Consider the following 24984-nt stretch of genomic DNA (forward strand, 5'->3'; position numbering starts at 1 on the left):
CTGATGCTGACCAGTTGCGTGTTTGCCTCTCAGTGGACAGTGACAGTGGTGACTTCCAATTATGTCTGATATAGTTTGCAGCTCTATGAACACATGCATAAACACACAAAATTTAAAGATCGTCACATAGACCGTTACCTCCACACAAATCACTAAACATGAGCAAACATCTTCATTCCAATCTGAGTGTTACCTGTAGGAACTGTGTTTGCTGCTGGGCCAGTGGAGCCTGCCCTGGTTGCATGGCTGTGACCTGTGACTGCTGCTGCACCTGCTGGTCCTGCTGCTGCTGTTGCTGCTGCTGCTGCTGCTGCTGTTGCTGCTGCTGCTGGGAAATGCTGATGGTCTGGGTCTGGCCCTGCTGAGGAGCAAATGCCGTCACCACTTGGCCCATAAACATGGTTGTAGGAACCATGACTGCCCCACATGCCATCTGTCCTGTCACTAGCTTGGTGAGCAGCTGAGGACCAGCAGGAAACCTGTGAGAGACAAGAAATGAGCGAAGGTCAGGTAGAGGAAACAGAAGCACATGGAAAAAAGGTCAGGAGATTTCTCTTAGTTTTCACTCTTGCACAAATGGAATTGCATTGTAGAAACACTTGTAAACTTGAACTTATACTTCTGAATTAAAAAATCACCTTATGTGAAGAAATAAATGAATAAATAATGTAACCAAATTGGGAGTTTTTAAAAGAAATTCAAACCTAATCTGTGCAGCGCGGTCCTGCGCAAATGTTGCCACTGCAGGAGTGTTGGGTCCAGTATTCTGTCCCAAGCTAGTGGCAATCTGGACCACGTTAGCAGGGCTTTGCTGAGGGATCATCATTGTGTTGTAGAGAGACACAGGCAGTGAGTTTTGTTGAGGTTGCAGAGTGAGAGACGACCGCTGAGACTGAAATGCACAGAACCAGAGTCAGTGACAAGATCTAAAGCATAATGGATGGAATCTGTAACAAACCTAATTAAGCAACGAATAAAATGTGTCCATGAGTGGCTGTGTGAAATGTGTTTAATGAGCGGCATGGTGAAAAGGAGAATTATTTAGTTTGTCTGACCTGTGAGAGTGCTGTGCTCTGTTCCCGCATGAGTGTTTGTTGCTGGGACTGGGGCTGGCCAGCATGTTGTTGCTGAATGCTGTTCTGTAGAGGCCCTGCAGAGACCACCTGGCCCTGCATGCTGAGCGTCCCCCCCTGCTGCACAGCGTTCCCCTGAGCCATCTGAACTGAGCTTAGATTTAGACCTCCAGCCCCTTTCTGCAAGAACATCTGAAACATACAGAATGTGTTCAGACTCCCACAGGAAAAGATCCATCCAAACAGTCAATAAAAGGAAAACAATGAAAAAAGCAAAGCAGTGATATATTTATAGGGCTGTAAGTTCACCCGTGTTCCACACACTCTTCAGTCTCACCTGCAGGCTCTGTCCCTGAACCCTCTGCAGCTCGTCCTGGATCTGCCGCAGCTCGTCCTGCTGCCGCTGGATGTTGGCCTCGATCATCCTGGTCCTCTGCTCCAGCTGCTCTTTCAGGTGCTGCATGGCTTCTAACTGGCTGGAGAACTGCACCATTGACTGTGAAAGAACAATGACATGGACACATAGAAAGAAAGCAAAATGGCAGTTACTAAAGCAGCCCAATATGCAAATGCTTGTATCTGCATGTGGTTCACTAGCACCTTCAAAGTCTAATAGTCTTCAATAGTCTAATCTGTATACAAATGCACACCATGTATATATATGGTATTTTCACACAATAATATCTTACTGAGACTATGCCATATTTGCCTGTGCGAAATCACCTCTTATATCAACAAGTTTGTGTTGTGTGTATATACATTAATCAGCCACAAGAGAAAACCTGCCTAATATTGTGTAGGTCCCTGTTGTGCCGCCAAAACAGCTCTGACCTCTCAAAACATTGTCTCAACAAGGCCTCTGAAGGTGTCCTGTGGTATTAGCATTAGTACTGTAAGTTGTGAGCTGGGGCCTCCATGGATGGATGCTTGATTGGACTGAGATCTGGTGAATCTGGAGGCCAAGGCAACACTTTGACTCTTTGTCACATTCTTCATGAATGCCAGGGCTCAAGGTTTCCCAGCAGAACATGACCCAGAGCATCAGCACTGCCTCCACCAGCTGTTCATATCTTTCAGTGCCTATCTCTATACAATATCATTATGTTTCTCTTAAAAAATAACCATGACATGGAAAACAATATTAAAATTGTGATGTTTATGAATAAATACAACAGTGAGGCTCCACTGACAGAATCACAAAGATTTGAGGTACATGACAAGCTGGTGATAAGCCTCTTAATAAGAGACATAAATAAGCCTTTAAAACAAATGAAACAATTAGCTTACTTGTCCACTGTTCTGAACTTGTTGTTGAGGCTGAGGCTGCTGCTGCTGCTGTTGCTGTTGTTGGGAAACCATGGATGGAGTCATGTTCTGTCCTGTATTTTGGGAGCTCATTGACTGCTGGTGGAAAGACCACAAACACCAAACAAAAATCAGGATAAAGAGCAGAGGGAATAGAGAGTTCAGGGAGCTGGGGAACTCTCTTAATCCCCAATTAAATCCCTCATGTCCCAGGACACAGTCATTCAGAAATTTTACACCTGACTGTTCTTGTCCCTTCACTGACCTGACTGCTGATAGATGATCTACGTTGTGATGTCATCTCCACAGCAGAGACAGACTGGCGACCCGGTGTACTCCGGTCTCCCTGAAGCTTCATCTGTGATGCTGAGGGTAAAACATAAACATGACGACCACTTAATATAAGATAGGGTGAGGGTATCACGTGGTAATTGCTGCTAATGAACAGCTGTATGTTGATGGTGCTTACAGGCTGGGTCAGACACAGCGGTGTGTGATGATTTGCGCGAGCTGCGAGATGAGACAGAGGGCGTCCGGCTTTGGTCAAAGCGCTCTAAAACCTCCTTCAGACTGGAAGTGTTGAGCTGGGACTCGGAGCCTGAATCCTGGGACTGCTGTGAGATGAGGTATAGTCACTGTAGTCAATATCAGTGTGGGAAAACTGCTTCTGTGTGTCCTTAGAAAAGCTGGCGCACAATAGTCTCACCTTGTCCACTGTGATCTCAGGTGGTGATTCTTCAATTCCAAGTTCTCTGCGCTGTTCTGCTCTTACTTCAGCATAACTATAGGGCAAAGACAGTGAAAGAAAATACACATAATCACCATGATTAAAGATGTGGAACAGATGCAATTTCTTTACTTTTGTATCTCCAAATGTTAATATCTGAGGGTAAATCTTCCATGTACCTGACAACAGTATGTGTGCAGACAATAAACTCTGGTCTGGAGTTCCACTGATGGTAGGTGATGTAGTAGTGGGTCTGAAGCCAAATCCACTGCTGCCCTTTTGTGAGGAATCTGTAGTAGCAGGACTTTCCTTTGCCGTATTGCATTACTACAGAGAAACCAGGAGAAGGAGCTGACTGACATTTACTGTTTGAAACCTCAAAAAGAATCTGATGATTGTAGATCAGCTTACGTAACTGGTGGCTAAGAGAAGTGTACTCACAGTGTTCATGGCATTTGGCAAGTGTCTCCAGGTCATCTACATGGTAGTAGTCATATCCTGATGTACCCAGTACCTCAAATGGGAGGTAACCTATGATGGGTGGAGCTCTGGACAAACATAGTACAGGCAATTGAGATCTGTAAACTTTCTTCTCCTGTTAAAGTACACACACTTTGCTCTATGGTAAGTGAGTCATATTCACACATTATCATTTAGGGGCTAACAATCATCAAGTTTCTACAGTAGAAAAAAAAATAAGCAGGAGTGCTTCTCACTGTCTCACTTTGAGAGCTCTACTGATTACAGCAGAGCTGAATGAAAAACCCTGTCAGGACATCATGTGAACTGGGATCATTTATTAGCATTTGACTTGATCATACAGATCCTAATTATTAGACTGTGATGACTTGAGTGTTGTCTGGTTCACAGAGTTACCTCTAACTAGTCCAGATGACTAATTCTTAAAACTTTAAGAAATCAAGCCAAACAGTCACACTCATAGAGACTTTGAAGCTGTGTCACATGGTCAGCTTTGAGAAAATGCTGAGGCCTTCAGTCATGCATTGTGCCTACAAGCTAGTAAAGACACTAGCTAGTAAAGAAGAACTGTGTTGTGAGTACCACAGAGATAGGTAGCATGGTTCATTGGGTCCACACCAAAGAAAAAAGAAGAACCAGATTTGCCTTTCAGTTCTGGTCAGGCTCTTGTTCAGAACCTGGTATAATTCAAATGAACCAAGAGGAGTAAAAATTCAGATTGCTTACTGATGGGACAGTTTTTGTGCATCATCAATTATAAAATGGCCCCATGTGGAGAAATCTAATTCTGGTGACTACTTGCTGACTGTCAGCAGGTTATGCTGCACTTTACTGTTCTTCACAAGTTTATGGTGTTTATGGTCTGTGTAATTGCAAACTGCAATTGGACCTTATGCATGATAAACTGTGACAAACAGACAGGAATGGATAAAAAAACAAGCAATTTGTACTGTTTTATTACATGGATAGTCACTATGTGTTCACTACATTCCACTCACTTTACTTACAATACATGGAGTACGACATAAGGTCAAAAAACATTGCTTAAAAAGAGGAATCCCCAAGAGTCGTGCTACTAATGTAGTTCATATATAGAAATTTATAACACAAGGAGCAAAGTAAAATACATCTTAACACATTGAAAAACAGACACTGAAATGAAGGCAGGTTTTTCAGGAACTACTGACAAATAGAGAAAAAACTGTACCTGTGGTCCAAGAAGAGAAATTTCCACTCTAAACTATGTCTGGATGTGAATTCCTCATTAGGCTCTTCAACAGTGCACATCTCCTAAGAGGGATGGGGCAGAAGTGTAGAATGCATTTAGACATTTTATGCATTTATTTATATAGTAGTTATTTATATAGTACATATATACTTAAATACTAAATTGTCAGAGTTACCACTGAACCTGTAAGAAACAGGGTGAGTCTGAAGAGCCCATTTTTAGCAGTAATAGCCCTCATTTGTACTGTTATATCTCCTAAAATGATGTTGTCTGTTTTACACCTGAACCACATATTTTGTGAACTGCCATCTATTGTGTGTCCAGCACTACCTAGCCTTACAAGTTTTGATGAAAATGAGGCTTATCTTTCAATGACTGTCTCAGTTTCAGTCCCACTGTCTTGTGTATTATACCATGATACTGATGGGTTATTGTTTGATTTTTATTTCACACAGTCTCCTGCAGAGTAAGTGAAATCAACGGCAGCTCTTAAACTCAGCTGGTAGAAAGATTTTACACACTGGGCAAAGATAAAGATGTTTTTGTTTTTAAACAAAGGAGAAGTGGCAACAGGAGACTGCACATAATGGTTGACAGGAGTCCAAATGTTGTTTGCCTGGGGTGACTGGGCAACTGTTACTGTCGAGCCCTGTCCTAATTAAAACTACCTTTTTCTAACCCTGTAGCATAAAACTGAATGTGTGTCAACCGGATAAAAAGGAGAAGCAAGAAGTGGAAGAACAGCTAATGATTCCCACCTTGATAAACTGTGGTTTGGCTAGCCTCACAGTTGCTATGAGACACACTCTGTCTTCAAAAGCGGAGTGAAGCGATCGCTGGATCACTCCTTCGAAACCATTTCGGCTACAGTTAGGCACTGGTGAAAAGAGAAACAGAAAAAAGTTAGGCACTGAAACCAAGAAAACATACCTCCAGGCTCAGACACCGTTTCAGTGCAACTCACCATTATTCAGGGACTTGAAGTTTCCAATGAACTTGACATATTCGTACACAGGGGGCTCTTTTGGGTCGATAGTCCCTCGGAGCATGTGGCAACAGAACTCAAGCTGATTTTTTGCTGGGGAAAAAGAAACAAATAGTGTAAAAAAAAAAAAAAACACACACAGAACACCTCAGAATTGGTGCAGAACAATAATGTAACAGCATAATGAGACAAATGAAAATACCAAGCTACAAATAGGAGATTTTATTGAAAAAGCTGAAACACTTACTTTTCAGATATTCAGGTGTCAGTGTCTCTCCCTCCATGATATGAGAGGACAGAGCTTTGTACACATCTGAATGCTCCCCCATGGGCAGGAAGTTCAGCAGGTTCTGATCAACAAGATCAGACTGAAACACATAAAATATCTTTAGCACTAATGAATATTGGAGCATGTGTAATGTGCAAACACTTAACTCAGAGTTGACATATTTCCACCAGTAATAGGAGCACATACAAAGTGATGAAAATTTCACTTTCCTTGTGTCAAGTGTAATATTGACTCTGTATTATCATTACTTCAGAAGCTGAGCACCTTATACTCACAGGTAAGTGTTCTAGTAGGGACGTCACACTCTCAGAGACATAGATTATATTCCCATCAGTCATGATTGCAAGGAAAAATCCATCTAATGCCTGTCAGAAACAAAATATGCTCCTTAATTCACTCATATTCTTGCATGTAAATAAGTGTAAATGACATGGAAAAATGAATGAACTCCATGTTTAGCAGAGCTCCTATCTCACCTCCAACATCAGCTGAGTGAACTCTTCATTACTAAGAAAAGGAGGCTTCCAGTCTTGTCTGATCTCAGTTGACTCAGACTGAGCAGCAATTTCTAAGAAAGGAAACAAACTGTGTTAACTATCACATCCAGCTGAAGAATGTGGGACCCAAAACTGATTTCCAGCAACCACGAAAGTTTCTTACCCTTGTGTTTGTGCAGAAAGTCGATGCTCTTCTGCAAAATAGTGGACTTGTCCATTTTCCGGGTGTTGCCCGGCAACATGGTACCCAGCTCCTTGATGAGGACATTGAACTGGTCTCTGCGCTTCTTCTCAGACTTGTTACGGGACACACTGAAGATTTAGACACACATTGTCTCCTCATTATATTGCCTAAGCATTAACAATTTTGCATCAATATGAGAGTTACAAAAGACTGCAGCTGAATTTAAATTGGGCAATGGAGGCATGGGACAATCTGACACAACCCCACTTCATAATTAAGGTACATAAAGCAGGGCTGTCTTTAGACATTATTTTGCTTAGTGATGCTTTAATAATGAAACAAATATAGAATCAAGTCCCATAAAAACTTAATCTGTAGTATGAGGATGGTAACCAAAGGGATTTTACCGTTTTGCTTTGTCCTTTTCATCTTCTTCCATTAACCCATCAAAGATACTGCTGTCATCCCTGCAACAAAGCAACTGTTGAAGATAATATTTCCCCCATAACCTTTTATCAACACTTTGATAAGAGAGTCCTTCCTAAGTTTTTTATTTTATATATATTTAGCAGAGAAGAGGAAAATTGAATACAGAGCTTAGAAGTTGCTATTGCTATTGGCTATTAAATGACTTGTATCTAGCACTGAAACAATTAGTTGGTTGATATTATTATTTTGACTCACCGGTCAATGCTTGAGGTCATTTTGTATCCTGTTCAGGGTCGCAGTGTTGGAGAGGGCTCTTTTAATCGTGAGGTAGACATTTGTGAATGAACCTTTAAGAAAAGAAAGCAACATGATGACTTGCAAAGGCTTCATCACCAGCCAGTCTGTCAAATTGTTAAAATTCAAAAACCAAATCTTACCTTACAGCCAGTCCTGTGAGAGGATGAGGAAGGTGCTGCTGGATGAAGGCGGGGTCTGAGTGGATGCACTGTGGTGGTGGAGCTCTTGGAGTCCTAGAGGAGAGTCACTGAGAGTGTCCTCGATCAAAGGGTAAAAATTTGCAAAAAGTTCTTTAAGGAGCTGAGTTTTTCGTCTGCTTCGGACGTGAGTGTGGCACATGGCAGCGACATTGGAGTCTAAGAAAGATAAGAAAACATGTATGTAATCATTGGAATAACCAAAATGCACCCACACTGCTGATTTGTATGTGCATGCAAGCTCAGAGTTATTACTCCTCTTGAGCTAATTAAACTAGCTTGACTTTTACCGCAGGAGCGAACTCTTGATCACTATTGGACCAAAATAGTCATGTGACACACGCAGCTGAAAGATAATACAATAGGTGTAATGTGTACAAGATATACAGCTTGCCCTAACTTGGAACAGAAAAATCATTTTGTAGTTTAGCTGTGTTATAGTGTGTGTTAACTGTGAAACAAAACAAAAAAAAGTTTTATTACATTGTAACGTAATGAGATGGCGGTTGATGGGGGAGTTTGGGGGTATCACAGTTTTGTCTTTCTGTATTATGGCATGAGATTGTGGATGTTTGTATCACCGTTCGATCAGTATCACAGTCGTTAACTCTTCGACCATTGCTAAAATATCCTAACCATGTAAACTATTAAATTGTATTAAATTAAGCTTAATCAACTAGTTTGCATCAAATTATTCAGAACTGATTGACATGTTATTAAATCATCTGATGAGAAGAAATACAGTAATATATCATTTTCATACATACTTTCCTCAGCTTTCATTGTTCTGCTACTACTGTTCTATCAAATTATTACTAATTTGATGATTATTAGAGTTTACGACTACAACTATTACACCCACAACAGTTTAAACATGATGAACTGGGGGTTATAAACCTAGTATTACTATACATAAATATAATCACCCAATATTAACTCATTTACGAATGTAAATGTATTAAAAGTGTATAGTTATGTGCAACCCTGTCCCTGTCAGCTGAGCATGTGAAAGGCAGAATAAAGTGTACCAAAGTGAGGTTGGCTGAGGGCCAAAGATGGACTCACATGGAAAGCTGCCGCAGTGTGAAATGTGAGACTGCATGGAATATTTTTTATTCACATGCTCTCCTACAGGGTTAGATGGCCAGCTGACCCCTGCTGCACCTTCACTGATGCAGCAATCAGACTGAGTTTTTCTAGCTGCATTTGAAAAAAGTATACATAAAAATTTGTCTGTCTGTCCAATTATCCAACTTTAGATAGTGACTGCACTAAAAAAAAGACAAGGGGTCTGGGTTAAGTGGGGCAGATCAATATTCTGTATGTGATGTGATCACAGTGGAGCTGCTGGACACGCCAAACAACGGCTTTCAGTTTTCTCTTAAGCAAAATTTGGGAAGAATATTAAATGTGGTGGCCAGAGTTCAGTCATGCTCTCAAGACCAATCTGATATCCTGAGATGTAGGGAATGGTTTAATTACATGATATGAAGAGCCAGCAATATGGCTGGTAGAGTTTGGTCCAAGAATGAGGGACCCACCAGTCGTTCTCTGACGTCTCTGTGAAGTGATTGACATCATGATCCCCGCCAGAAGCAAAAGAAGATGATTTGTCATGTGACAAACACATAAAAGCATCATGTATTCATCCTATTACCTGACTCTACTCTTCTCCTTGAGCAGGTAGGCCTACAATAGATTGTCAAATTAAAATGAGAAGGCCCTCTGGGTCTCTAGCCTAAATATTTGACCCATTTCTACCATGAACCAATTACCGTCACAACCTTGTGGGAGGTTTTCTTACCATTTTTGTGTGTGAGAAAATCCCTTCAGTGTTGTTTTCCATATGTCATGGTAAACACTGACATTTACATTCATGTGCCTATATTCTGACTGAAAACTCATTTTAGTTTTTCCTGTTTGAGAGATTCATACAGAAGTCACCTCAGCTTTTTAAGATTTTAAGTAAGGTCTGTTTTGAGCAACAGCATAAACACACCTGCCCTTGTTATAACTAGAACCCCACATTCAGGGAAGGACCCTAAAATATCAAAGGTTCCTTGATGTAATTTTGTCTTTAATTTTAATTTACACACAAGTAAAACACACCAAAACCAACTTTGAGGATCTCATGTAAATACATTTCAGTCAGATGAACTTCTGACCTAGGACACTTTACTATTTAATGGCAGCACAAATGAGATCTGTGTGCGATATTCCATTCAGCACTTTTTTTTTTTTAAGCGTTGAGGCTTAAATGGACTTCGTGCCAAGTTCATCAAAACATGGAGAGGAAATCAACATAGAGTATTTACACCTTCATGTTAGGACACGCAAAGGAAAAAATGACAGTAAGAGGAGGAGTAGGTTTGTATTACGGCCCATTGACTTTCAGCTATGCGGTGCTATTTCACCGCTCATTGCATGTGACTCACCAATAAGTTACAGAGAATGGGTGTCTTATCTGAGATTGATGTTTTGTCAACAAAAGTGGCTAACTACACTTGTAGTATAGAGCTTTACAACAGGCTTTGTACATACTGAAAAACAGAAGCACACAGCTTTTGCACAGCATCTGAAACAGTCACACTAACTGGGGCAAAGACCAAGTCTGAAAAAAGACAAAAAGAAACACAGGAAGTCAAAAAATTAAATAAAGACATTAGTGAAATGAGAGCAAAATAAAAGAAAATAGGAAAATGTTTAAAAATCAGCAGGGGTTGCAGCAGTAGCAGCAGCGCAGAGCGAGTGTTGTGTAACTGGGAGAACAGGGGTTGTATAACTGTGATGTCATCTGTGCTTCACTGACCTGCTGGCCCAATGACCTACTTTCCTCCTCCTCCAATCTAACTTAATCACAGCTCCACAGGCTACACCTTCCTGTTCTTACCAATAACACTAAACTCTGTGTCAACACAAACCCTTTAAAAGCCAAACATTTTACACAGTTGGAACCTTCACAAAAGGTGTGAGCCTGAATCAATGTGCCTGCGTATCACATTTCCTCTTTTAATCACATGATTATACAAAGGCTTCCGGGTGTTTCCTAAGTCTCGGTGGGGACATACATCAAGGGGGAAAAAAGCTTGCCGATGAGTAAAGGTGCTGAATTTCCAACAGCCCATTAGTTTTTTAGGTTTTTAGTGATGTCAACCCTGTCAACTCGCAGATGTATTCAAATTAAGTCACCTCACACATGCAGTGCGTTTTTCACCCTGCAACACATCAAGTCACAGACTGAAAACTCTTTTATCATCATTTTTCTATTGCTCACACAGCATTGTTGAATGTCTCTGAGTGTGTGTGTGTGGGTGTGTGCATGCATACTCAGATGTAGGCCAGCAGAGCTCTGAGGATATGAGTCACTCTGAAGTGGATCTATGGCGCTGCTCGTCACGCACCCCGCCACACCCCACACTGAGATGCCAGCCTAGCAACGGTGCCAATGGGCAACACCATAGCAACCGGCCTCACCGAGCGGAGTAAAAATAGCCCGGCTGAATTCCTCCACAGTTGATAGTCCCTCCATCATACACTGAGAGCTATTAGACTATAGAGTGACTCCCTTTGTCTCAAATGATGTAAAACTGACAGGTCAAACACATGTCATGTAAACATCACTGTGCTGTTCTTTCTTACAGCCAACCTCATTCTGCATCATTCAGAGAGAACCAATTTTAAACAAGCCATCCCATCCTTATTCTATTATAAAGCAGAGTCTCTGCATCAGGGGGAGTGATTTTACTATTAAATTGGGGGACATTGCAAACAGAGCTATAAAAAAAGAGGAGGCAAAAAAGGAATGAAATACAGCAAAGCTAGACTTCTCATCAGAATCAGAAATTCACATAATAGCTGACTATTGTAAGCTAAAGACCAGTCATCAATATTCACCAGGAATACAGCTTTTATATTTTCATGCTCCACTGGAGAGGATAATATCACTGCATATTAGAATACCACTCTAATAAGGACTGAAACTACTTGTTGATATGCAAAGGCTGGTGCAGCAGCACTCAATGCAGAGGCAGACTAAAGCCTGAATATTTTGTTTCGCCACATCTCTTTAGAATTTAAATGTCAGGATGCATCATTTTGTTTCCATAATGCTAACAAATCAAACTTTTCCATTATGCAGCCTGAAAACAAACAGATATGACTGTTTGAATAAGATTTGTGCCATTTGTCTTCTGTGATTGAAGCATTCATACAACTTATTAACAAGCCAAAAGTACATTTTTTTTGTAAACCAATTTATATTATAATGAGGTAGGGTGATGAGTACTGCAATAGGGGACACTTTGAGGTATCTTTCTATCTTTCACTGTTTTCCATGAAAAACTGTCACTGACTGACAGTCAGTAGAATCATCTAGACACTGGGAGGGTGTGTACAAACTTTGGTGCCAAGGCAATACAGCAGATGATGAAATATTTCACTGTGTTAGTGAAAACTCTGACCTGCTGATGGCACTGAGGAAAAAGTCTAGGGATCACCAAAGTCATCAGAAATTATTATCCAGAGAATCTGAATATCTGTAGCTGATTTCATAGCAATCCATCTGATAATTTCGAAGATATTTCAATGAGAAACACAAATGTCAACCAGATGTTGACACATGAGGAAAAGTCAGGGAATCATCAAAATTGGTATGATTAATCTTCTGGGGACAATGAACGCCTGTAGAAGATGGCAATCCATCTGATATGTTTTGAGTTATTTCAGTTTCAATTTATTTAATTTCCCTGAGGCAGTCATCCCAAAGAGATCAATAAAGTCTAGTCTTCAATTAGTGGTGGACTGACTGACAGACTTACATTGTCATCCCTGAAGCCATATTCCAAAAAAACAAACTAGCATAAACATGTATACATGCAAACACAACCAAATTGAGTTTAGTTGTTTTTTTATATATGCTTAATCAGTTAGTTCCCCCAAAAAAGCTGGATAAATTATTAGAGCATCTAATCAGGTGGTCCATTGGTATTATTGATGTTTTGGTTTTTTTTTTTTTTTTTTTTTTAAATACCTCTGACTCCAACCTCCCAAGTAGCTTTTCAGTCCACTTGAACCCTCTTTCAGCCCATCACAAACTTAAGCTGAGCTGACTGTCTAGACTGTTATTATGATGGAAAAATGCTGGAAATTTCCTGGCACAGCTTTTTGCACAGCATCAAAACTGTTTGTCAGCAGAGCTTATCAAAGTCATCATCAACTAAATGAGTAACTGACGGATCACTGGCACTACTACTACAATACATCAAACTGTTCAATAGTATTGTTTAAAACTAAAAAGGGAAAAAAAAGGTAAATTTTTCTGGGATTTTTCTTTAACTGCAGACAGTTCTGTCTGTTGAGTTTTGTATCACATGATTAGGTAAACCCTGGTTTCGTAGCAACCCTTGTGTTTTCTTCATCATTTGAGTCACACCCTGACACCTGAGAGCACAGGATTTGTGAACCCTCAACAATCCCAGGTGTCACAACAGAGACCACATCTTTTACAAGATTTCAAGAAAGACTGTTTAAAGTCAGTCAACCATTTAACACTTAAAGACTCACTGGTGCTGGCGGACATTACTCTCTATACTCAAAAAAACCAGACCCAGTACTGAGGTTAGTAGGAAATAAGGAAGAGAGGGGTGCTCATTCTGCTTTAAGTGCTGGGAAATATCTAGGATAATGTTACACAACAAAAGACTCACTGCCAAGGAGGTCACACAAATCAACAAAAACGCATCAATGAATAAATTACTCAGGCACACATCCTGTCTGTGGCAGCATCAGTGCCTGCACATCTCGAAGGCATCCACACAGCAATCAAAGATGTGCTCCGCTCAGTTTCCAGGCATTGCTGTTTCCCGGTGACTGAGAAAGAAGATTCATCTGAGGATGGTTTTAATAATGTCATGTTCATTTGGCTTATCAACACTGCCCACCAAACTGCTGCACGGTTGAACCAACCAAACCCTCAGTGCTGGGCAGCCAGCTGTGTTTCCACTCGATGCAAACACATCCGCAGAACCAGCAGCACAAAAGGAGTCTTTGTTTTGCATTTTCACTCCACAGCCCACAGACAGGAATGTTTGAGAGGCAAGCAGCAGTGGTTGGCAGGGGCCCCTCGACTGCTGCTGGCCTTCTGTCCCAGCGGAGCAGGAACTCAGCCAGAGGCCTCATACAGATGCCAAGTGGGTCACTGAAGTTCACAAGGACGACTGGCAGCACAAGGGAAGTGATCAAGAATGGCTATAGATCTGCAGCCCTGCAAGACCACAGTCTATGATCAAAACATATCACTGACATATGACCACCAACACTTATGCTCATTTACCAATCACTCCATTACAAATCAGCATTTTGTTCTCACACCATACAGCAGTAATGGCCTAAGTAAGCTGAACCATTAGAAACCCAAATAACTGACACCTTTACTTGACTTTGCACTAAGTGAACATATGGCATTGTCCTTCCCCAGAAGACTTTGCACCACATTATATTATACTCTACAGATTAATGTGTCACGGAACGCCCAACCTACTTTGTCCTGGCCAAAATCACACTTTATTGCAGTTAATCTCTATAGAAAGACAGCATTTCTTCCATTGTCTGCCACTGCAGCATCTCAAATCATTGATCGTGCAGAACTCACAAACAACTGATAGAAGATTTGATAACCTTAAGATGCTTAAACCTGTATTAGTGCTAAAAAAACAATTGCTTAATGCATTTTGAAGAGAAGAAAAAAAATCATAAAAAATTTAAATAGCTGATCGTTACTATGATGCAAAAACATTCACTGGTTCTAGCTGCTTTTGTCTGCACTGTAAACTGGATATTTTATCTATCATTGTAAGAGATGTCATCATGTTTGAAACTAACCCCCAATTATTTTTCATTAAACTGCCTATTTGGGACCTTGAAAATTTTCCAAAATATTTCTACCACTGCTCAAACATTCTGATGTAGCCATTTATCAGTCAAGCATTTAAACCAAGAAGAGAAAGTGAAGCTTTAAATGCTGAGCCAAGGTGAAACCCAGTTCTGTTTCAGAAATAAGAAAATGTCATCCAAACCCCACTGACATTTATAACAACACTAATAACTAAATATCCAACTGCAGAAAAGAGCTTTTCTCAACAGTGTGTCTGTGACTCACTTTGTGTTTAGATGAGGATGGTACTATTTTGAAAAACAATCTAATGTCACTGCCTTTAACTAACAACATTTCCCTTGAGCCCTAAACGTGCACAGGCTAAAGATCCTCTACAGAAGAAGTGAGTCCACGAGAATCAAATGGTTCATAATAACAGCAGGGCTGAACAGGCTAGAAGTTGTTAGACTCAAGAGATCACAGCTAGAGAGTTGAAAAAATTACTCAGCGAGAGCACTGGCAAATTTTATGGATACGGACGAAACCAAGTTAGTTACAATAATGTAAGAACCTGTGCTGGTGTTTGTAGCTGCTTCATGCGAGCTGTAGTTTTTTTCTGTATTCACAAAGTAACTTTGTAAGAAAGGCTGTAAACTGTTCAGATGCCAAAATCAGAGAAATGCTGTCCTTCTGGGACAAAGACACAATAACACAACAGCTCAGTCATACGTTCTCATAACTTGCACATTCGTAGTTCTCATACAGTCTTAATTTTTCAATTTGAACACAGATACCGCTCCAAAAGCCAAAAACACTGGGACTAAAACACTAAATGTTTTTCATGTAATACATTTAACTGTAGCTGATGATTATTTTCCTAACTATCTGCTGATCATTTTATCAATCAATCAAAAACATCCAAGTCCAACGGTTATCTATCCATCTATCTATCTATCTTAAGTCTAAAAATATTCAATTTATAAATACATAAAACACAGAAAAGTAGGAAATATTCACATTTATGACACAGAGGACAGATTCTAATTGTACTTGTATCAAGTTAACTTTTTCCTTTTGATTACTTGTCCCTTATTACAACAAAAATACTTGAATAAAGTGTCATACAGTGGGTGAATGAATAAACACAAGGTGGCTGTATCATCAACATTATATTATATTAGACTGGGTTTAATCCATAATTTAAGTGTACTTGGGATAAAATTAAACAAGTTTAACACAGTTTAAAATGAGTATTTGGTTAAGGTTTAGCTTTTGGGTAGAGGAAGATATATTTAGACTTTATATATTCAGTCATCCAGACTTTGGGACTTAGATAAATGCATACAAGTATACAGACACCAACACAGATAGCACAGACACAGCGATATCAGCAATATTGACTGATGAAGACAATCAGCTAATGCACCCAACAATACCAAACCATTTCTGTAGCAGCATCTTATCGTGAGACAATTATATGAAATGTTGTGGTGACTCAACACCATTTCAGTTCCACATTCATTATGTTTAGAAGAAACAACAACAGACTGTGAATCAAAATAGACCATTACTGGATGAATAATAGCTCTATAATAGTTCCTGACGAAGTAGGCTTCACAGAGCATAATTAGCCCTGACTGCACATTTCCTAATGTGACAAGTCCTAAAACAGTCCACTGTCACAACCCAGAGCAAAATTCAGTGGGTTATCTCCAAGATGTCTTTTACCTTTTGTCTTTGAGTGATGATTGATTAGGTAGCTGCTTCACCTCATGACAGATAGCTCTGTAGTCAACTCGTCTGAATTCTTCACCTGTTGAACAAAGAGAGAGAAACCACATTTGCAAATGAGCGGCTAAGTGCAAAGAAACTCACATTACTAAATCAGAACTAAAACATCTGGGTCATCGTGAGCCTCCCACAGCACTGCAGAAATAAGAGAGCAGCTCTGAAGTAGTGCGCGCACACACACACACATAAATTTCGTAGAAGTTCAATCACAACTGGAGCCCTGGCTAACAGTTGGGAAGGGGGTCTACTTCCACTCTGTGTAAACATAAGCATCTGGTCTTGGAAGCACATTCATGTAAAGCTGAGTGTTACTTTGTCTCATTATTGTAGTGCTGAAGGTGTCAGAGTGCATGTGAGCACCGGAACTTGGATATTTTATAGCCCTTGTCACAGTCAAAGGCTTTATCATACTAGCACTTACAACCTGTCATAAAACAGTGTTAATATGCTACTCATGATAATACATTGGCCTCATACCATAATATTTGTATTTTACTGGGACCTCAAATATCAGTGTCAATCTCATATTGATTTATCAAAACAACAAAACAAGCAAACAAAAAAAACATAAATTGCAATTTCTCAGAAACTGAGGTTAAATCTTCAAAGACCTAATTTTATTCTACCAATAATCCACAACCCAATATTCTGAATTTTTAAAAGTAGAGCAGACAGCAACTGGCAAATGTTTCACATTTTTATTTATTAAACAATTAATTGATTATAGAAAATGCTGATACATACATAACATTGTTTCAGCACTAACTGAATGCATGTTCCATTTGACCTCTTTACTTGAAGGACTGTCCTTACCATTACATAGTAATATGACGTTTTTGTGGCCTATAGTGTACAAAAGGCAGTGCCTCAAAAAACTATACAGACCTGACAGTGTCAGTGTAAAAACGTGGGGTAGACTTTGTAAATTCATTATGTTCCAACATAGAGAAACTTTGATGCTATGGATTTGTTTTGTTTTGTTTGTCTTTACCTCTCTGTATTACCACTTGATAGCTATAGCCCATCTGTGCAGGGATATTTGTGTAGCACTTGCTGTTTTGCCAGGAAGCTCTTCCTAGTTCAGAGAACTCGTTATGTTCTTTTGCATGACATCTCTCACAACACATCAATTCTTTCATTACAACAATCAGTTGCAGAAACCAAAACAGTCAAATTCATTTGCTAATGAGTTATTTAGGCCGAGGAACTGTAGACAAGGATGCTGATTCTACAGATAACACCGATGTACATCTACCCCCCCAATACTTTTTAGGGAAAACCCAATAGACTTGACCCATTTTTTCTTGATCATAGTAAAATCAGATAACATCATTCTAAGACAGTCTTTGATTGCCCCTGATCTCCATGTAGGTCAATCTTTTTTCCATTTGTTCAAGAAACATTTGCTGCCTGAAAACCACTACATGTCTTACTTCTGTGATTCAAGTATATAATTAAAGGTGACATACATTCTGTGCTTTTACATCTTACTACCTTTATTTGAGTTAAATAATGATGAATATAGTCATAAAATCTACTACCGCAAACAACATATTGTTACCTTTGTGTGCAACACAAAGGCTGCTGTATATAGTTCTGAGCCAAGAAACTAGTATTCGTGGAGATGATGAAAGAGCAAAAACAGGCAGGCTCCGCACTGGGGTTGAACAATTAATCAAAATATTATCAAAATTCTAATATGGCGAAGCATAAATGTAAAATGAAATGGTCACATTTGATGACTTGTACAAGCTAAGCAACTACATATTTGTTGCAAAAACCAAGTCTCTTACATATTTATGTGCATTTTCTCCTTTTTATAGTACTGCTGAAACACAAGAGCAGGACAGTATAACATTATAGTCTTTGTATTGGCAATACAAATCCATTCTGTGCTAACACAAATCATAGTCACAACTGAGTTTAGGAAATGTATGATTATGTTTGTGTGTGTGGTGTGCATGCAGACATGTTTGTCCAGTCTTAATATCTATGTTAGGTATATTCAGCCATTAGACCAGTAACCCATTTTTACCAGTTTCAAAGAGCAACATCAAACAAGCCTCCCACTTCACCTTGTCAGCTGGCATTACTGTGTCATCGTTAAACATAGCGAGACAAACTCCAAAGAGATATGTTGTGTGTCAAGTAGTGGGATATTATTTCTGGTGATAAACTGTGTTCAGCCTTGCAAACAAATAACAGCTGACAAAGTCTGTGAATCTGATTTCTAGTCTTCAACAGGAAGAATCCACTCAGCTCTCAGAGAAAGGTCAGTCTGACAGAAACAATCCTTTGTGGCAAAGCGATTTCTCTGCAGCTAATGTTGCTGTCAGTGGACGTCCTCTTTCTTAAGGGAAAGCCAAACAAGACGGACCAGTAGAATTTATTATTAATCTCTTGAGAATGTCTAGTCTGTGTATTTATGGAGAAAATGAGCTCATTAAAAATTTTACTTCAGTGCTGCTCTGTGTTCAAAGCAAAAATTAGAAACTAAACCATAGTGGTACATCATAGTCCATGTTCCAGTAATTACCTCGTACAGACATTTATATATATGTTTTATTTACACACTTAATTGTTGTCCAAAATCATATTAAAACACACAACAGCCATACTGTTGCACTGCATGACTTATTCCTTCATTACAATGAAGATGGTCAGTGTAGTTCCTGGTATAAGATGGTCTGGAGGAGTGTTACATGTCAAGTCTATAACGTAAGCAACATGGTGACTGGCTCAAAGCCCTTTTGAGCATATATAACCTATATTGTACTTCATCAAATAATTTTAAAGTGCAACAGTGTTTTAAGGCAAGTAGGGCAGTATAACATAGCTGTCTGATAAAGTCAGCTTCAACAGGCTATGTAATAACAAAAAGTCATTCATTTCAACAAGCAATATGTCTCAACAAATAGCATTAATATTGTGTGAAGCAGACTGCAGACCAAATATTGGTGGCACCAAATTATTTGCTGCGAGGCCATAAGTGAAAAACATCAGTCTGTAAGCATAACAGAAGCTCTGCTGGTGGAGTCAGCATATTAAATGGCTGTGATGACAAAGTCACACGCTGTCTCTTGAATCTGCAAACATTAACATCAATAAGAAGAAAAGCTAAATGAACTCATAAACAATATAAAATACTGAAGTGCTGGGGCAATAAATGAAAATTACTCTGTTACATGGTGCACTTCAAATTATATCTCACATCACAAGATTAAGCCAAAAGTAAAGACTATCAGCATCCTGGGTTAAATTGAGAGCTGCTGACATGTAAAAATCCTCAAAAGTTAAGTCTCACATGCTGCACAAGTTAAAACTCTTAAACTATACCTTCACCTTTTAAAATGATAAGTAAGAGGGATTCCACTGTAAAGGACGTCAGATGACGTCAAAGTCAGGGTCACCTCTGGCAAAGACTGAGTCAAAACACAGAGTCTTTAATCTCATGATAGCGGGTCAGACTGCAGCAAACACACAAAGTTAGCCTTACTGAAATTTGTTAATTGTGTTAGAAAGTAAAAATACAGGTGTTGTAGAGGGGTTTTCTTCAAGTAAATCTGCTATGTGAATTATGTACCACTTTGGTCGCTGTAGCATGGGAAATTTCCTACTGATGTCAGTAGGAAGATTACTCTGAGGTAATGACGCTATACTGGAAGTCATCCTTGGGACACTGTGAATGTACAGTTCACATCTGAAGCCACTGCACTGAGCCCAAGGCCTTGACGATTACACTGAGTCACTGAGTCAACTTTTTATTCCACCAATGCTGTAGAAGCAAAACATGAACTCTGCATTATAGCCTGCTGCAAATTGTAAACTTCAGCTTTTATTAACAAGTCTCTAATTGGTAAGAAGTGTTCCACTCTGCTGACCATCAGTACCAGCTGTACAGTGCCAGGAGTGCCACCATTTCTTATCAGTCCACTGAATGATTCAGGCTCCCTGCATTAGTCCAAAGCTGGTGAACATCACATCTGAATCATCACAGGCACCTCTGTGTCAGGAAAGCCTGACGTGACAGGCGTATAATAATTACATTATTAGGCGCAGCGTGTAATAATGTAATCTCTGAGTATTCTCTCCCCTCCTCATTCCTGACGGTGTTCTCTCTCTGAAGAAAACAAACTTCTGTCTACTGCCAATTTTGCCACTATTTTTTAGAACAACAATATGACACAGGTAACACCTATAAATTGGAAAATTGTGTGTAGGTTTCATGATTAACTTGTCAAACTTGATCAACGTGTGTAAAAGATTCCAAGCAACAGTGAAACACACAGGTAGCAGTAATCATAACAAGCAGAGACACAACAGATTTGCAGAGGGAGGTAGAGGTGTGTGTGTGTGTGTGGCGGGGGGGCATTTGACCCTGTTTCTTTTCCTCACCTGCATCAAGCTATAACACCAGCAACAAAAGAGGTGCCATAGTAATTTTCCATGCTCCACTGACAGTTTCCACAACTCTGAACATTGATTACTATATCTCAATGGTGTGTAAATACACCCGAAAGGTATTCATTATCATTAATTAACGATGATATGATTATTTTTTTATCTTTACAATCACCTGAGCAATATGCAAAAATAATATAATGAAATGCTGTGATAGAATTTATTTTCAAGAGGTTTAGCATAGAAAAGAAATCACAGTGGGAGTCCTCTAGTTGTTTTTATCACATTAGACTGCATGCTAGTGAGATTTATTTATCAGCTTGCATCCTCAAGTATTTGGGCAATCGTATTAGTTGAACTCTTACTCAAATTAAAACCCAGTTCAACCAAATAAATAAAAGTATTACAGTGTTACTACAGTCCAGTGTAGGAAACCATTTCAATATACTATACAAACTGATATTGATATTTCTGTTAAAGATTCTATCTTGCAACAAACATCAGGCTAAAATATATCTTCCATGAAATTGTTGGCATAACTGAATTTCATCATATTGCTGAACCACATCAGACCATACAACATTTAGTCTGAATCAAACTGTCCTGAATAAAAGGACTTTAATGGCATTTAATTACAGACTACATACAAATATGTATTAAACTTATGTCAGCAGGAAAGCTGAAAACACAAAATCTGAGTTGCCATCCTAACTATGAAACAATATGAATCTGACTCAGAAATTCAATATGGTTATTTATATCTTTTTATCTCATTAAATCGCAACGGCAAATACTTGCTGACTGGAAATACAAACGCTCTCTCTATTCTGATGATATTTCTAAGAGCCAGGTTTAAACTTTCTGTCATAACACAAAGCGTACATGTTTGTTTCACATGTATGTGGCTGGTTCACAGATAAGACATCTTTGACAGACACAGGTAGCCCCAATCCATTCACCTCTTAGACAACAGTGTTGTTAAGATATTACTGGACACGTCTGACAGGTAGAACAGTCTTTGAACTGACTACGTGATGAATTTCATGTGTGTTGGAATGAGGAGCAGCAGAATAGATAGATGAGAAAACAAGGCTGGAAATTTTGAGTGAAACGCAGCTGCCACAAATCAAGTAATTAACACCAGGGGAAAAGCAGACATACCGCTAAAAAGAGAAAGTAGATGTGGAAAAGACTGAGGCGGTGAGACGTGTACGGCTGTCAAGTATGTAAAGGCGTCTGAACTACAGTCAGCGTTGAAGTGACAAGCCCAGGTACAGCACATCTATCCTGCCTGTCTCCCTGCTGCCGGTGATGCCGGCCGGCAAACCGGGCAGTGATTGCTAGAAGGCTAACGCCACCTAGCTTGCTCGCTACCGTCAATTACAGAAACAAAACAACAGCTTTGTAGTTTGGCACACTTACTGCGACATGGGGCACACACTGTCAAAGCACCTTTATCCGTGGAAAATTAGACAGCCGTTATATTTCCGCTGGCTTGCGACTTTACAGTGTAGCGAGCGTTCAACTCGTCTGCAACAACGTACCGTATGTATGTCAACCCACTTTTAGCCGGAGCTAGCTAGCTAACATGCAGCATTAGATAAGAATGTGGGTCACCGGGCCTTTGGCCAGTCTCTGTCACCAAACAAGCAAAAGCAAAACTGTTCCGCTTGCAGCTTCACGCCTGACAATAGCGCACGGAGAGACTGCAGATAAACGCGATAACGAATACGGAGCGGAGTTCACCGGTAGAGATGTCACACTTACCCCGAACAGTCTCCCCTTTCATCGGGATATCCCTGCACCCAGTGGCGCTGCTGACGGTTGACTGCGCAGGGCTGAGGCAGGCTGACTGAAGTTGGAACAGGAGCCAAAAGGGCCTACTGCTGTACTCCAGATAACACACATGCCTGTTGGAGGGAGGTAATCAACATCCAGATTTAGGCAGATTATCTGGGTTGGACAGTCACACTCAGGTACCTACGTTATGTACTGTATGATATTTATTTATATAGGTTTTACGGTGTAAAATCTATCAGGTTAGACTGAACCACTTGTGGAAAGGAAGAATTCAAAAGTTTTTCACTGTAGCTTTTCCCCCCTCTCTTCAGGCAAACGTTGCATTAATAATACAACACTCTATGATCTGATCTCTGATTGGCCCCATTACTGCTGTTAAGAGAAGTCTTAAAAATACTGTTTGTTTGTTTGTTTGTTTGTTTGGTTGTTTACTTGAGCGCATTTTAGCATTTTAAAATTTAAAAAAAAACATTTTTTAGAGATTTTACAGAAAAAAAACATGGTCAAAAACAAAGTATTTCATATTCTTCCCAAATCCCATTTGTAAGATATTTTATAACATTAAAGGTTTATAACTTTTTCTTTTTATATTTATGCTACCATTTAGTATGCGCCCATGTAGGCGTAATTGTGTCCACTGCGTTTCAGAACCTTTTTGCCTTTCTAAATTTCAATATTTATTTTTTCTGTGGGAACACAAATAGGCTCTGAACAGAGAAATACCTGTTTAACTTGTAAGCTACTTGTAGTTTAAGAGTCCTGTTCTCTTCTCTTTAGACGAGTGTTTTTAGATTAATTGTCCAACAAATTGTTTTAATGCTTCCCCATCTCCAGCGTGGTACTCGTTACCATGGCAACAGCCGAAGTAGCAAAAGCCACAATACCATTTTTTGGCCACATTTATTGAGTCACGGGGCAGATGGCGCTATTTCGACACTTTGGCGAAGGGGAGATGAAAAGGATGAACTTGACTGTTTGTGTACAGAAAACCTTAATATACCATGTACATTTATAACCTTTTAATATACAGTACATATTCATATTTATATTCATATTAGGCCTCATCTTTACCTTATTCTGAGGGGACGGCGTTGTGGTCGTATAAACCATAGACTGTATATAAAGAGCTGTAAACCCAGGTTTTGCACACCACGTCTGTATTTACTGACAGCTTTAAATAATTTTCATCCATCCTGTGCAAATGATTTTATACTCACCAGTTCATTACCCTTGGAAAGTGCCAAATGGGAAATTGGTTGAAATATTTCTCTAGTTGTGACAAAATATTCTTCGATCGCCTGTTCTCAGGTAATATGAGTCACGTTGTACACTTTCAGGAAATAATGTTGATTACTGCAATGTTCATTAATATTATTGATTGAAGTCCAACATTAAGTGTTGAAGTGGTGTTGTATTTTACTGATTTGGCCAGCGAGTCCTGTGATATTTCACACTGAAGCTCATTCTGTTCTAAAACCCAGTGGCTTTCAAACTAATTAAAACTTCACTGTGGAAACACTTATATTTATTGTTGTTTGTGGTGAAATCACAATTTGTGGCTGGGAATGCTAGCAGTCATTGCAAGCATCTTGATGAGGATACTGGGACAAAGCCAAGAATGATGTTCTGTTCTGTAAATTGTGAACATTTAGTGTGGTGGGTGGTTAGCTGTGATGCAGCTGACCATTTAATAACTCCAGCCATGGTGTACTGATACAGAGGGTAACAAAATACTAACCTCTGACCTTTCTGTGCCTGTTTGGGACTTTGTTTATACAGTATCTTTGGAAGAAAAATTCATATGTCAGAGTTGGATTAGGATTGTAATGTTGGGTTGAGGTAGGAATCATCAGTCAGTGCAGGAATATCACTATCTTGACATGGACCAAACAAATCATGACTGAACCATTATCATGCCAGTAAAGGTGATTTGTACTTTATAAGACCAATGAAACATGTTTAAACCAGTGAATACAATGTAAGAAAGAGTATTATCATTTGAATCATTGTTTAACAATACATTCTTGTGTTATACATCAAAATGACTGAAAATACCACAGATTTGAAGAGGTAGAAAGATGATGATTGTAATTGGTGGAGGATGGCGACATCTACTGTTGATGTAGCTGAATAGTCACTGTGCATTCATGCATTCATATTTTATAATATCATGTTATAATACCATGTTATACACTCAAGTCATAATTTAAGAGGAGAATTGCAGGAAGAAAAAATCTGAGTTGTGGAGATTATAGTTTTATTATGAATCTGTTAGATATTCCTTTTGAGTTTTATAATAAGGGTGTTGAACTGGGTGTTACTCCTTTTTAAAAGAGGTGTATTTAGTCAGCATAGTCAATCCTAATGATCGAAATACTGGCTTAGTGCCTTATCTGTTAGTTGCTTTACTTGTTAAGTTATTCCTTACTT

General features: G+C 39.3%; 1 protein-coding gene across 5 annotated transcripts in view; it reads right to left on the reverse strand.

The window, feature by feature from the left end:
- The window catches only part of clocka (clock circadian regulator a), a 31465-nt gene extending 6826 nt beyond the window's left edge, over positions 1-24639 (reverse strand). Inside the window, exons 1-22 of one of the 5 annotated variants that reach the window (XM_018670280.2) lie at positions 22522-24639; positions 16291-16375; positions 7635-7850; positions 7453-7544; positions 7176-7235; positions 6748-6896; positions 6564-6655; positions 6363-6452; positions 6046-6166; positions 5778-5891; positions 5572-5690; positions 4793-4875; positions 3547-3653; positions 3285-3432; positions 3085-3160; positions 2848-2989; positions 2644-2744; positions 2361-2474; positions 1411-1569; positions 1056-1265; positions 705-892; positions 194-479 (exon numbers count right to left, since the gene is read on the reverse strand). In XM_018670280.2, coding sequence (XP_018525796.1) covers positions 194-479; positions 705-892; positions 1056-1265; positions 1411-1569; positions 2361-2474; positions 2644-2744; positions 2848-2989; positions 3085-3160; positions 3285-3432; positions 3547-3653; positions 4793-4875; positions 5572-5690; positions 5778-5891; positions 6046-6166; positions 6363-6452; positions 6564-6655; positions 6748-6896; positions 7176-7235; positions 7453-7472 — 2379 coding nt within the window. In that variant the 5' untranslated portion in view covers positions 7473-7544; positions 7635-7850; positions 16291-16375; positions 22522-24639. Of the gene's footprint in view, positions 1-193; positions 480-704; positions 893-1055; positions 1266-1410; positions 1570-2360; positions 2478-2643; positions 2745-2847; positions 2993-3084; positions 3161-3284; positions 3433-3546; positions 3654-4792; positions 4876-5571; positions 5691-5777; positions 5892-6045; positions 6167-6362; positions 6453-6563; positions 6656-6747; positions 6897-7175; positions 7236-7452; positions 7545-7634; positions 7851-16290; positions 16376-22176 lie in introns of all 5 variants that reach the window. The other 4 variants (XM_018670278.2, XM_018670279.2, XM_018670274.2 and 1 more) reach the window with 4 other exon arrangements.
- Positions 24640-24984: the final 345 nt, after the last annotated feature.

The sequence above is a fragment of the Lates calcarifer genome, linkage group LG17 (assembly GCF_001640805.2).
Source record: "Lates calcarifer isolate ASB-BC8 linkage group LG17, TLL_Latcal_v3, whole genome shotgun sequence".
In the NCBI taxonomy this organism is placed as follows: Eukaryota; Metazoa; Chordata; class Actinopteri; family Centropomidae; genus Lates; species Lates calcarifer.